The sequence below is a fragment of the Protopterus annectens genome, chromosome 17.part0 (genome assembly GCF_019279795.1).
Source record: "Protopterus annectens isolate FY-2018-M chromosome 17.part0, PAN1.0, whole genome shotgun sequence".
In the NCBI taxonomy this organism is placed as follows: domain Eukaryota; kingdom Metazoa; phylum Chordata; order Ceratodontiformes; family Protopteridae; genus Protopterus; species Protopterus annectens.
This window is the reverse complement of record NC_056751.1, coordinates 741,533,277-741,548,276: the sequence shown is the minus strand read 5'-3', so window position 1 is coordinate 741,548,276 and position 15,000 is coordinate 741,533,277. Positions and strand designations below refer to the sequence as shown.

Below are 15,000 nucleotides of genomic sequence, written 5' to 3'. Positions count from 1 at the left end.
CATATAAAGCTATTACAGGAACACTGAACAGACCATTCCTCAATTACAGCTAACAGTCACCCCAATGTGATAAAACAGTATCCAGTACATCACTACTGACCATAAGGAGACACATACAGAGATGGGTACAAATGTTCATAGGTTCATAGGTTCATAGGTAAGTACTAGGCTATCTGCCCAAGGGCATTTATAAGCCTAGCCAGAATGTGTTGGCTTTCGCCACCCCCTTAGATTAGGTCTGTGTGCCTCTGTCCAACAGAGGCATCAGTTCCCTGTGCCACTGTCCAGCAGAGTCATTAGTTCCCTGCGCCACTGTCCAGCAGAGCCAGTGCAGTGATCCCCAGGGTAAATTTTCTGTTTCCCATCCACCCGTCAAGGTTTCTCTTGAAGAGTGTTAGTGAGGGGCTCTGCCTGATGTATATTGGAATCCTGTTCCAAAGCATGGGGAGTCTCTGGGATAGGATGTTGTAAATGAAGAAACCTCATTAATGAACCTCACGATGTCTGTTACCTTGCCCTGCAGTCTCAAGGTACATAATGGGATAAATAACATGAAGGTAACATTTTTCTGTTATTTATGATTATCAGTACACATTTATTAACTTCTTTTAGAATGTCTGGAAATGTTAAAATTAGCAATAAGAAAAGGTAACATGCTTTAAAAGGTGCCCCTTCTCCCAAAAGATGGTATAGTAAAGACAGGAGTGAAAATATTCAGTAAAATAAAATGTGCTTTTTAAGCATGTATTTTGATACTTTTCCTCACACTGTTTTTCATTCTTATGGGGGTGGAGAGAAAATTGACAAAAGACTCTAAATGCAGTGGTAGAAGGCAAAACATTACATTTTTGAATGAAAAATGTGTTCAAAGCATTACATTCTGTAGCCTTCTTCACATAGTGAAGAAAAAAGTTCCCTTGCATTTGCCCAGTCTTTAAGACTGCCTTCTATGACATAATTTCAGGACTGCTTTTAAGTTACAAATGTCAAGGCAGACAAAGGTATCTTAGCAGCTTTCTGGCCATTTACATCATTTCCTCAGTTCTTATGTAGAACTACTGGAACTGGTCCTAGATTCGAGGATAAGGACTCCCCAACAAACAGCATCCAGGAGGAGGCTTCAATACAAACCTCAAAAACTCCCAATGAGACCAAAGCATCTGCCAGTGTTAGAGGTTACCCAGAACTATTTGACATCTAGGCCTGTCATACGCTTTTAACTTATGGCAGTCACACCATCCTGAACAAGGATTGTTGTTCTCACCTCTACCTCATTCGTCCACCCTTTACAAATTCCTCTATATCCTTTCACACTACACTCTGCATTAACTAACCGGCATTTGTAATGCACGTAACGTAATACTCAGTGTCTTCCATCTCATTCCTCAAGTTCCTCCATCTTCCCACCCTTACTCACCAAAGAGGAAGATACCTTTAACTATCTCAGTGCTTTAGTTTACTTGTCTTCCTCTGGGCAACTGGTTACCCTCTCCTTTTTCTTGATTTGTGTCTAAATTTTCCAGATATTTCTCATCTTTGACAATCAACTGCATACACACTGACACCCACCCAAGTTGTTTTGTTTTCTTAACATCTCAGTCAATACAAAATGGATAAAAAAATATACATATACATACATACAAGGCTACACAAGCATCTCTGTAACTACACACGTGCATAATAAATAAATGAATACTGCTATTCAGTTTACAACAGTACTGAAGATATCATTTTGTCCAAAGCCTTGCACATTTCACTTATTAGGCTAGTAAGTGCATAATTTTTAACACCTGCCTTATTTCCTTTTTCTGCTTTTTACCCCCTGCAGCTGATGACCAGCTGTTACCAGCTTCTCTCCTCATTCAGCGGGCCTACAGAACCAGCCTTAGCTTCCTCTGGGCTCAATGTGACCCGCATCCAGGCCCTGCCTACAGAACCAGCCTTAGCTTCCTCTAGGCTCAATGTGACCCACATCCAGGCCCTGTGAGGAAATCAAGGGCAATGACGCAGCATCATACTGTGGCCAGGGAGTGTGCCCTAACCCACACCTCCCCACAGCAGTCATGCAAGCTCCACGATCGCTGCCTTTGAGGGATGCATTAGTACTTTCACTCATACACCAACCTTCAGATTAAGAGGTATATCTCTTGCAGCATGCTGGTTACCAGACTCTTAATGCTGCTATTGCAGTAGACCTAGGCTGCCACCCATTCTCAGGATGGGCGAGCAGATATCAGCCATACACTGCCTTCCTCCCCCGACCCATCCACTGCACATGAAAGCAGTCAGACACAAGTCGTCTGGAGTGCAGTACGACCATTATCCTCTGTAACATAGGACTGAATGTTATTTCCTTTGCACTTGTATATAAATCTTACGCTTGTCTTTTTTCCTTTTCAAGTTACCATTTAAAATTAGCGTGCTTTTATAATACCTCCTAAATTTGACGTAAAAAGCAGGAGTCAGAGTTTATAAAATAAACTCAATATACTAAAAACTAAGCTCCATGTGCTCAAACCTGCAAGTCCATTTCTCCATATAATTATTCTAAAGCCTCTAGGCATATTGCTTGCTACACAGATATTATCAAACTGCTCATTCCAAAGAATCACAGTTGACTTACTATAATTGTTTGTTTGTGTCTTTCAGCTTTTCCCGGTTAGGGGTCGCCGCAGCTGAACTCCGGTCCGCTAATGATTGGCAGTAGAGTTTTACGTGCTGGCTTGCCAGGCCTAATGCACAACCTTCAACAAAGGAATGCCCATTCATGCATGTCGCCACACAGAAGACGCTCTAACTGAGAATCGAACAGGCAACGTCTAACTGTGAGACGACAATGCTACCGCAGCACAACCACCGTGGACAGTTGACTTACTATAATATTTTCTTTTAATATTTTCTCGTTTCTCTGTTGTACCTCCTTCCCCCTCTAATTCCATCCCCAGCACTTCTGAGATTCAATGAATATCCTTGAAGCTGCAAACTAATTCATTCATACAAACACTAACTTCCTCCTGCTTTATATGATAACATCAGGGAATTCACTATGAGTGATCGATGCTACCAAGATTTTGTCACAAGCGTTGTCACCTCACAGTAAGACGCTGTCCAGTTCAATTCTCAGCTAGAGCGTCATCTGCGTGGAGACATGCGTGAATGGGCGTACCTTCATTGAAGGTTGTGCGTCAGGGCTGGTAACTCGGCATGTAAAAATCAACTACCAATCATTAGCGGACCGGAGTTCCGCTGTGGCGACCCCTAACTAGGAAAAGCCGAAAGACACAAACAAACAAACAGCCATACACTGCCCCCCACCCCTCCACTGCACATGAAAGCAGTCAGACACAAGTCGTCTGGAGCGCAGTAAGGCACAGGTCGTCTGGAGCACAGTAAGACACAAGAGAAAACAGTAAAATTAATTCCACAATACTGAAGGTAATCAAAATAAACCAGCTTTACTACCGGCTCCTCCAGCAAACAAATAAATCATCAGCACAATAAAGATAAATGGCATTCCATTCACTGGGAGCAAATAACACACGTAAACTGGTTTTGTGTGTTATAAGAAACAGCTTCAGCACTGATATGTGATTGTGAAGCTCATACATTACAAACAAGAGCTGGAAATGCATCATTGATTAAATAATTAACTTAAAATGGATACATAATCCTACATCTTACTCAACTTGAAATATAATTAATGAATTCATATAAAACTGAATGTAAAATACATTAAGTACAATGATTCACCTTATAGTGAACAATAAATAGCATCTAACAACAGTGTCTTTATAAAAGGTACGTACAAAAATGCAGTATACCAACTACATTAAACATAATGGCTTATCTTGTTAAAATCAGTTAAAGAAAGCTAGTAAGAATGTAGTCAGTTACAAAGGTTTACCTTATAAATGATCATTAAGACCTGGGGCAAACAAGGGTCCTTGTAGAGCAACCCATTTTTGTTCTCTGTATTTTTAATGATTTATGTTGGTTCTGTGCTTACTGTGATAAAATACTTTCACCTTGTGCACAGATGGAAATGGCAGATACCTGCATTTTCTGGATTTGAGTTTATATCACAGTTCCCTAGCAAACATAGCATGAGACTGATAGCCTGATTACAAATACTCTTGAAACACACACGATTGTACCTCTACAACTTATGAACAACAACAACATAAAGGAAAACAATAAAGTAGCCGTAACTGCAGGGGGCAAGTACTCCTGTACCCCCCGTAGTCACTTTATGTTTTTATTCTCAGTCAACAGTTCTCATACTCAGCACTATACAGGTACACCTGTGTCCACAGTCCTCGTACTCAGCACTATACAGGTACACCTGTGTCCACAGTCCCCGTACTCAGCACTATACAGGTACACCTGTGTCCACAGTCCTCGTACTCAGCACTATACAGGTATACCTGTGTCCACAGTCCTCGTACTCAGCACTATACAGGTACACCTGTGTCCACAGTCCTCGTACTCAGCACTATACAGGTACACATGTGTCCACAGTCCTCATACTCAGGACTATACAGGTACACCTGTGTCCACAGTCCTCGTACTCAGCACTATACAGGTACACCTGTGTCCACAGTCCTCGTACTCAGCACTATACAGGTACACCTGTGTCCACAGTCCTCGTACTCAGCACTATACAGGTACACCTGTGTCCACAGTCCTCGTACTCAGCACTATACAGGTACACCTGTGTCCACAGTCCTCGTACTCAGCACTATACAGGTACACCTGTGTCCACAGTCCCACAGTCCCCGTACTCAGCACTATACAGGTACACCTGTGTCCACAGTCCTCGTACTCAGCACTATACAGGTACACCTGTGTCCACAGTCCTCGTACTCAGCACTATACAGGTACACCTGTGTCCACAGTCCCCGTACTCAGCACTATACAGGTACACCTGTGGCCTTCCTTCTCCAAGACGATCCATTCAGAGAATATAAAAAATCAACGGCACTCAGGTATCAAATATTATTATGGAGCAAGTGACAATATATGAGTGTATATCAAACTAAAAAGCTTGAGTACCTGTGGCATGAACAACGTTGGACAAGCAACAACAGGTAAGCCAGTATCAGCTCTCCCTTCATTCTCCCACATTCCAAGAAAAAGAAATCCATTCACCTAAGCCTTTCCTTATAACACAGTCCAGTAAACCTCCTGATTTTATGGAATAATTAACTTTGAATTCTTCTTGTCCTACCCCCCCCCCCATGTTCTTTAAGGTACCACTCTCTATCTCCATATTCAATTCAAGAATTGCTCATATCAATCTTACATACAGTGGTATCATAAAAGCTGGATTTCTATTCACTATAAATTTTAATAGCCCTATCATCTTTCTTCTACCCTTATTACAGATATTCTCGATAGGCTTATTAAAGTCAACATCTTTGTCTACTAAGATAACTAAACCCGCATATTTAGACATCATATTTAAATCCCTATTTCATCCCACAAAAGACAAAGTTATTTTCACCTTTCCTAATGATATCAATGAACATTCTTCTGGAACAGCAAAAACTAAATATTTTTTCTATCATGTGTCTTCACTTTGTATAAATGGCATATTCAGATAATCTGTTCACATACACTATCCGCCGCTACTTTAATATTATCTGCATATTTCATATATCAACAGAACTATATTGTAGGTAGTAGGTAGACAAATAGACACATAGGTAGATAGATAGCAACTTTAATACTGATCCTTGAATTAAGCCTTTTCCAGTTGCCATCAATGTCCTTTCTTGTCAACTAAACCTACTCAACACTGTTTAATTAGCTACTGATCAACAAAATAAAATGACTAAAAGTATCAAATGCCCTGTTGAATATTAAAAACAGGACACCTACTCTGAAAACCATATCTATTACACTCAGCACTGTATCCAAAAAGTGCAGACAAAATGTCTTTGCTGAGATACCCTCATTACAGGCATGTTGCCTTTGGGTTGTGATCTTGGGTATACCCTAAATATCCAACCAGTACTGCAGGTACCACTTTTTCCAATACCTTACATGATTCTCTTGTTAGATTATTATGTCTATAATTTTAAATCGTCCTTATTTCCTTTGCCTTTATATATAAGCCCTGCATTGTTTTCCATTATTTTTATGTGCCAGCTTTTCTATTATATCAGCGATGGCAAAAACAGAGGGCAGTTAAAGTGTCAGTACATTGACTGGTTTATTTCTTCAAATATCATACCCATGTGATTTTTAAACTTGTAGATTACCTACATCCTGACAATACCTGCTACTCCCCAGTCTGCTTTTAGGGGCATTGGCCTATTAAATCACCACCTCTCAGAGATTTTACATGTAACATAGAGTGCTTCCCAGCAAAGTGCCGAAAAGATGCTCCTCTCTCATTAAGTACACTAATACCTTCTCAGCACACCTTTTGTTTCTTAATATATTTGAGCAACAATCTCTTCTTATCCTTAGTATTAGGAGTCAGAATGGTTTCATTGGTCATTCTGTCATTCTTTGACATGCTTTTCAGGTTTCTATTAACAATATTAAACACTCTTTTATTATTGTCACTGACCGCGGCCCTTATCTTCTATTATACCCTTTCTTACTTATTATGGAATTAGTCTCACCGCTTTATGCCAGTTCTCACTTATAGGTATTCTGCTCTCAACCTTCATTTCTGTTGCCCACCTTAAAATTAAATCTTTCACTTGCTAGTAAATTTATCACAGGCATTGTTCAAACTAACCTCCTTCTGTTCTTGGATTCATTGTCCACCTAACAACTATCATCTCATACCATCTCATTTTGGGTCTTTCCACATGTATTTTATTACCTATTCTTACATTGAATTACCTAATTTCTTTTAAGCCCTTATCAGCCTGCAATAACACCACCTTTATATATTAGTATGCCCTACAGGGGGACAATTTGTCAGTATTAAATACCAATCACTTACATTGAATATTACTATACCCAGTAGACCATTCAGTCACGTTGGTTACCTTGTCTTCAGAGTTATCTCATGCATGCTCAAATTGTCTCAAAAATTCTTTCTGGTCATACAGTCTGCCTCACTGTTATCCCACATTACTTAAAGCATATTCAAAATGTCCCATATAATATTAGATTTGTAGACAACTACAGAGGTTATGATAGCCATATAATATCAGATGTTGACAAACGGAGGTTATGATATCCATATAATATCAGACTTCAACACAACTACAGAGGTTATCATATCCATATAATATTAAACTTCAACATAGCTATGGAGGTTATGATATCCATATAATATCAGACTTCGTCACAGCTACAGAGGTTATGATATCCATATAATATCAGACTTCGTCACAGCTACAGAGGTTATAATATCCATATAATATCAGACTTCGACACAGCTATAGAGGTTATGATATCCATATAATATCAGACTTCGTCACAGCTAGAGAGATTATGATACCCATATAATATCAGACTTCAACACAGCTACAAAGGTTATGATATCCATATGATATCAGACTTCGACAAAGCTATGGAGACTATGATATCCATATAATATCAGACTTCGCCACAGCTACAGAGGTTATGATATCCATATAATATCAGACTTTGACACAGCTATGGAGGTTATGATATCCGTATAATATCAGACTTGAACACAGCTATGGAGGTTATGATATCCATATATTATCAGACTTCTACACAGCTACAGAGGTTATGATATCCATATAATATCAGACTCCAACACAGCTATGGAGGTTATGATACTCATATAATATCAGACTTTGATACAGAGGTTATGATACCCATGTAATATCAGACTTCGACACAGCTTTGGAGGTTATGATATCCATATAATATCAGACTTTGACAGAGCTACAGAGGTTATGATACCCATGTAATATCAGACTTCAACACAGCTACAGAGGTTATGATATCCATATAATATCAGACTTCGACACAGCTACAAAGGTTATGATATCCATATAATATCAGACTTTGACAGAGCTATGGAGGTTATGATGTCCATATAATATCAGACTCCAACAGAGCTATGGAGGTTATGATACCCAAATAATATCAGACTTTGACACAGCTACAGAGGTTATGATATCCATATAATATCAGACTTCGACGCAGCTACAGAGGTTATGATATCCATATATTATCAGACTTTTGACACAGCTACAAAGGTTATGATATCCATATAATATCAGACTTTGACACAGCTATGGAGGTTATGATATCCATATAATATCAGACTTTGACACAGCTATGGAGGTTATGATATCCATATAATATCAGACTTCATCACAGCAACAAAGGTTATGATATCCATATAATATCAGACTTCGACAGAGCTATGGAGGTTATGATACCCATATAATATCATACTTTGACACAGCTATGGAGGTTATGATACCCATATAATATCAGACTTCGACACAGCTACGGAGGTTATGATAGCCATATAATATCAGACTTTGACACAGCTACAAAGGTTATGCTATCCATATAATATCAGACTTCGTCACAGCTACAAAGGTTATGATACCCATATATCAGACTTCGACACAGCTCTGGAGGTTATGATATCCATATAATATCAGACTTTGACACAGCTACAGAGGTTATGATGATGGTGATGATGATATGTGTGGGTGTGGCTGTGTTTCTGACTGGTGATCAATGCTGGCATTTCAAAACTCAACATACTGAAAAATCTACAAAACTGAAAAAAAATGATTATGAAAGGAAATAAGCAGTTTCCTTTTGTCATCAATTAATCAATACTTGCCACTAAATTTCTAAATTCAGACACTTTGTCTGAATAGTGGCAGTTCGTACGTTCATAGGTGGATACTAGGCTAATGACCACTGAGGCCTACCTAGCCATGTTACCCAAATGTATCCCACAAGTTTGTGCTTTAGAGGTTATTTTAAGGGGTGTGTGTTAGTTTGGGCATGATATAATAGTTGCCTCTGTCCATGAGAAACGCAAGTGTCAGGTCATGGCTGAATTTTGGATTTCTCAACCACTGGTCCAGGTTGTGCATGAATAGGGTTAGGGAAGGGCTCTGTTTCACACAGGGATTGTCTGAGATACACACCTGTTCTTCCAGCATGTCCTATTTAAGTCACAATCAGAGTTTAAATCCTTAGAGCTAATTGTTCTGTTGCTGTTCATTTTGCAGATATACAAAAGGTACATCAGACTGGGATCCAAGGGTGTCTTGCATTTAAGGCATAAATTGTCTATCAGCGGTATATAGAGAGGGGGCTCTTAGGTGATCTGTACAGGACATTGTATTTATGACCTGTATTCTTTTCATGTTGCATGTGCCTGGTCAGGTACATACCAAAGGGGGGTATTATACTCAATGATGGATCTGATAATGGCCAAGTTCACTGGCATGATGAGTTCCCTGGATCTATATGTCATGCCATTACTTATGAAATGAGTGACATAGAATGATTTTCTTATTACCTTAGACACATTTGGTCAAAAGCCAGATTACTATCAACATGAGTCCCCAACCCCCTGCCTACTGTGTCTACTTTTAGGGGTGTTGTATCAATGAGACATTTTCCTAGGGTGGCTGACTTCCCAAAAGGTACAATTATACATTTCTTGGCACTGCGTTTTAAGCTGTGGCTTTGGCACCAGTCGTTTGTCTGTGTCAGACCTTCCTGTAAGATGCTAGCATCTTAGGGGCTTTCTATGATTGCTCCTAGCCTGCAATCATCTGCAAACTTGGTGAACCAGAGGCCCATTGATGTTGGCCTTGACTTCTGAAAATAGATGCTGAAGAGGAGCGGACCCAGCACAGATTCCTGGGGTACTCCACTGGTGACTGGCTCTTTGTGGAGATGGTGACTCCAGCCCTGACTTCCTGGGTCATATCTATGAGCTAGCTGGATACCCAGCAAGTTATATAGGGGTTTATGCCTAATTCCGTGAATTTGGTTACAATACCCAAGTTGAGTATTGTATCAAGTGAGTTAGCTAGGTGAAGGTAGGCAGTATGCAGCATTTGCCTTCATCCACTGCTTTGGTTACCTTCTGAAAGAAGTCCACCAGGTTCAGTAGGCATGACCTATCTTTGAAAAAGACAAACTGGGCTGGCATTGTTAATGATTTCCATGATAATGATTTCCATGACTTTGTACATGAGACTAGTCACACTAATGGGTCTGTAGTTCTTGGGAACTATTGATGATCCACCCTTGTGCAGAAGGATAACTGTTGCAGTCATTTAATATGTGCAGAAGCTATGGATGAACAGTGTCTCAAGCAGTCCTAACAGGTCGCATTTCAAGCTATTTAGGAGAAAACTCCTTTCCGTGATGTTTTTATAAGGTATGGCTTAGGGCTGGGGTTAGGGGCAGAGTTAGGGCGAATATCAGCTTGCATTAGTAAGGATGGGCAGGGGACCTTTAAATTGGTCATATGCTATGAAGTGTTCGAATATAGGTTGATGTGTTTTATCAGTGTAAGTGAACAAGTGTTACAATCACTCACACTGACTTTGTACAAGTGTTACATTCACTCACACTGACTTTGTACAAATGTTACATTCACTCACGCTGACTTTGTACAAGTGTTACATTCACTCACACTGACTTTGTACACATGGCATATGTTTTTGCCAAATTTAGAAGTTAGTGGGGTAAAGAAACTTCTCCTTTTCCTCTGTTGTATGATCTCAGAGTTGATATAGGGTATGGGGATGTAATTCTCATGTGTGTGTGGGGGGGTGTAAAACAATACTAGTTTTAAAGGTTTTACAAACCTGACAAAACCTTGACCTTTCAATATTTTGTGTATCAGTTCACAATGTAATCTGTATAAAAGAATTGATATATAGCCTTCACACATGCACTTGCATGCACGCGAGCACGTGCATGCACACACATAGACACACAGGTAGTCACACACACACACACACACACACACACACACACACACACACACACACACACACACACACACACACACACACACACACACACACATATAGATAGATGTATATGTACATATAAACATTTCTCATGCTCATCCTTTAATCCTAAATTCATTTTCCTGTCTAAGATGCCAATGGTTGTAGCTGATTTACACTTGCTGCATCTAGCAAATAGCAATTTTAACTGGCTAAATTAAAGAATCAGAGCACAAAACCTGGAAGTTTTGGCCAGACAGGGAAGGACTCTAGCTTTTATTTAATTAAGTACTGCTTTCACTGGAATACAGACTTTTGTCAGACTTTTTTTAACTTTACGAGGCAGAAATACGGTTTACAGTCATAGTTTTCAAGCCCACAATCTTGAAAATCTTGATGTGAAGACTGTAATATTAAAGCCTGTACTAGCCTCCATACTGGACTCATGTCAGCATTTGTTGCTGGGCCCGCACCTTTGAAGGACCCATGTTAACACTAATTCCTAGGCTCACATGGGTAGGGGATTCAGTATTGCAGATGTTTAGACATTGTAGTCTTTGGCATTTTGGTCTTTCAATATTAGAGTCTCAGTATTGTAATTTTCAAGACTGTGATAGTAAACTTAGAACTATGTGGCTGGTGTTTTTACTTTGATCAGGAGAGAAATATGTTGCTTGAGAATAACAGAAGGACACTTTGGGTTGATGTACAGATACAGAGCCTTACCATATACATGGTATTTAAATGTTGTATTTTGTTCTGACTATATACTTTGTACTTAAACATTGTGGTTTGTTCTGACTATATTCATAGTATTTATAGGTTCATAGGTTCATAGGTTAGTACTAGGCTAACTGCTCTTGCGAACCATTTTAAGTACTATGAGTATCTTAGAGATTCATAAACTTTGCACATTGTGTTTGTAAGACAAACACCTTAACCATTAGGCCACCCTCCCTAACTAAATGTTGTGGTATGTTCTGACTGTATTCATGGTATTTAAATGTGTGTTCTGACTACATACATGGTATTTAAATGTGGTGGTGGGTCCTGACAATACACATTATATTAAAATGGTATGACATGTTCGACCATATACATTGTATTTAAATGTTTTGGTGTATGCTGACTATATACATTGTATTTAAATGTGGTGGTGTGTCCTGACTATAGACATTGCATTTAAATGTTGTGGCATATTCTGGTACAGACAGGGTATTCAAATGTTGTAATGTGTTTTGACTATATGCATTGTATTTAAATATTGTGGTGTGTTCTGACTATATACATGGTATTTAAATGTTGTGGTGGATCCTAACTATATACATTGTATTAAATGGTGTGATATGTTCAGGCTATAAGCTTTGCATTTAAATGTTGTGGTGTGTTCTGACTATGTACATTGTATTTAAAAGTGGTGGTGTGTTCTGACTATATGCATTGCATTTAAATGTTGTGATGTGTTCTTACTATATGCATTGCATTTAAATGTTGTGGTGTGTTCTGACTATGTACATTGTATTTAAATGTGGTGGTGTTCTGACTATATGCATTGCATTTAAATGTTGTAATGTGTTCTTACAATATGCATTGCATTTAAATATTGCAGTGTGTTCTGACTATAAATTGTATTTCAATGTGATGTGTTGTGTTCTGACTATGTACATTGTATTTAAATGTTGTGGTGTGTTCTGACTATATGCATTGCATTTAAATGTTGCAGTGTGTTCTGACTATACATTGTATTTAAATGTTGTGGTGTTCTGACTATATACATTGTATTTCAATGTGGTGTATTCTGACTATATGCATTGCATTTAAATGTTGCAGTGTGTTCTGACTATACATTGTATTTCATTGTAGTGTGTTCTGATTATATACACTGCATTTAAATGTTGTGGCATCTTCTTGTACAGACATGGTATTTAAATCTCATGATGTGTTTTGAATGGGTCTACTTTGATTCACTGAAAACTCATTTCACTGAATTTCAATTCACCCTCAAAAAAATCACTGAAAGCTCAAATCACTAAAAACTCATTTCACTGAATCACATTTGACTGAATGTAAGTATTGTTGTGCAAATAAAACGTATATGCCCTTTTCCCCACTGTAGTGCAATACTGGAGTTAGTATATGTAGTTATGGGGGGTGGGGGCATAGCCCCCCACCTGCTTAGCTATTATATTTATGAATCTCATTTCAATGAAAGCTAACAATATAAAACTAAAAGTAGGTGGGGGCTATGACCCCCACACCCCGCCTAACTATATATACTAACTCCAGGATCACACTACAGTGAGGAAAAGGGCATATACATTTTATTTGCCCAACAGTACTTACATTCAGTAAAATGTGATTCAGTGAAATGAGTTTTCAGTGATTTCAACTTTCAGCGATTTGGTGTGAGTGTTTTCAAATTCAGTGAAATGAGTTTTCAGTAAATCAAAATAGACCCGTTCTAACTATATACACTGTATTTAAATGTTGTGGTGTTTTTTGACTATATACATTGTATTTAAATGTTGTGGTGTGTTCTGGTACAGACATGCTATTTAAATGTTGTGGTGTGTTATGACTATATACATTGTATTTAAATGTTCTGGTGTGTTCTGACTATTTTCATTGTATTTAAATGTTCTGGTGTGTTCTGACTATTTTCATTGTTTTTAAATGTTGTGGTGTATTCTGGTATAGACATGTTATTTAAATGTTGTTGTGTGTTCTGCCTATATACATTGTATTTAAATGCTGTAGCGTGTTCTGGTACAGGTGTGGTATTTAAATGTGGTGGTGTGTTCTAACTATATACACTGTATTTAAATATTGTGATGGACTTGACTATATACGGTGTATGCAAATGTGGTGCGTTCCAACTATATACATTGCATTTAAATGTTGTGATGTGTTCTTACTATATGCACTGTATTTAAATTTTTTGGTGTGTTCTGACTATATACATTGTATTTAAATGTTTTGGTGTTTTCTGACTATATACATTGCATTTAAATGTTGTTGTGGTGTGTTCTGACTATATACATTTTATTTAAATGTTGTGGTGTATCATGGTACAGACATGGCGTTTAAATGTTGCGGTGTGTTGTGGTGCAGACATTGTATTTAAATATTGTGGTGTGATCTGACTATATACATTGTAATTAAATGTTGTAGTGTGTTCGGACTATATACATTGTAATTAAATGTTGCAGTGTGTTCTGACTATATACATTGTATTTAAATGTAGTGTGTCTTGACTGCATACATTGTATTTAAATGTTGTGGTGTGTACCGGTACAGACATAAATATGAAAAGTGGCAACAGGTTCATAAATGTTTCTTTGAGGAAGAGACTTAGACAACTGGAACAATTCATAATTACAGAAAATATATCAGGAAATCATAGCATATGCTAGGAAATGATTCAGGTGTTAAAGGCAAGTGGAAAGCAGTTTTAGCTACAAGCACGTGGGTAAAGGTTGACCTGAGACAGCAGATGTAAAGGGACTATGAATGCAATAGCCGGACCGGATGACAAAGTGTGATACAGAGTCATTGTCAGTGTGATCTATAACCACAGCAATTACAAGGATCGGCAAATGGGAAACTTACTATTCAACAAAAATAAGTAAACTATTATTCTTTGATGGCTACTGCAAAAAAAAATAGTCAAAGTAAAATGTCAGACTTGTCTGGGTTGACCATGTTGCCAGCCCTTTATTGCAAATGTCTGTAGCCCTTGCACTTTTCATTGTATCCTTGTATCTTTTCTGTTCTCATGTACATGTTTAAAAAAAACATTGCAAAGGCTGCACAAGATAATCAGAAGAAATGAAAAATGGGTCTCACCTCCAGGGTTCCTTCGTAGGATGAACTTGCGGACTTCATCATAAACAAAGATTAACAAACTGTAAGGCAGTGCACAAAACCACCAGGTGATCCTGCAGAAAGAAACAGACACTTCATTAATCCTGCTACATCAATTGTCTTCTTGCAAAAAAAAAATGTTGATTTCCTTATTAAAGAAACTGAATGAAAAATGCGAACTGTATCACGG

General features: G+C 38.3%; 1 protein-coding gene across 4 annotated transcripts in view; it reads right to left on the bottom strand.

The window, feature by feature from the left end:
• The window catches only part of LOC122791847 (sodium/potassium-transporting ATPase subunit alpha-2), an 833,979-nt gene that overhangs the window by 920 nt on the left and 818,059 nt on the right, over nt 1-15,000 (bottom strand). For 3 of the 4 annotated variants that reach the window (XM_044059821.1, XM_044059822.1, XM_044059818.1), the window contains exon 22: nt 14,793-14,884. The exons of the other annotated variant lie outside the window; for it this stretch is intronic. In XM_044059821.1, coding sequence (XP_043915756.1) covers nt 14,793-14,884 — 92 coding nt within the window. The remainder of the gene's footprint in view (nt 1-14,792; nt 14,885-15,000) is intronic. 4 annotated transcript variants of the gene reach the window in all.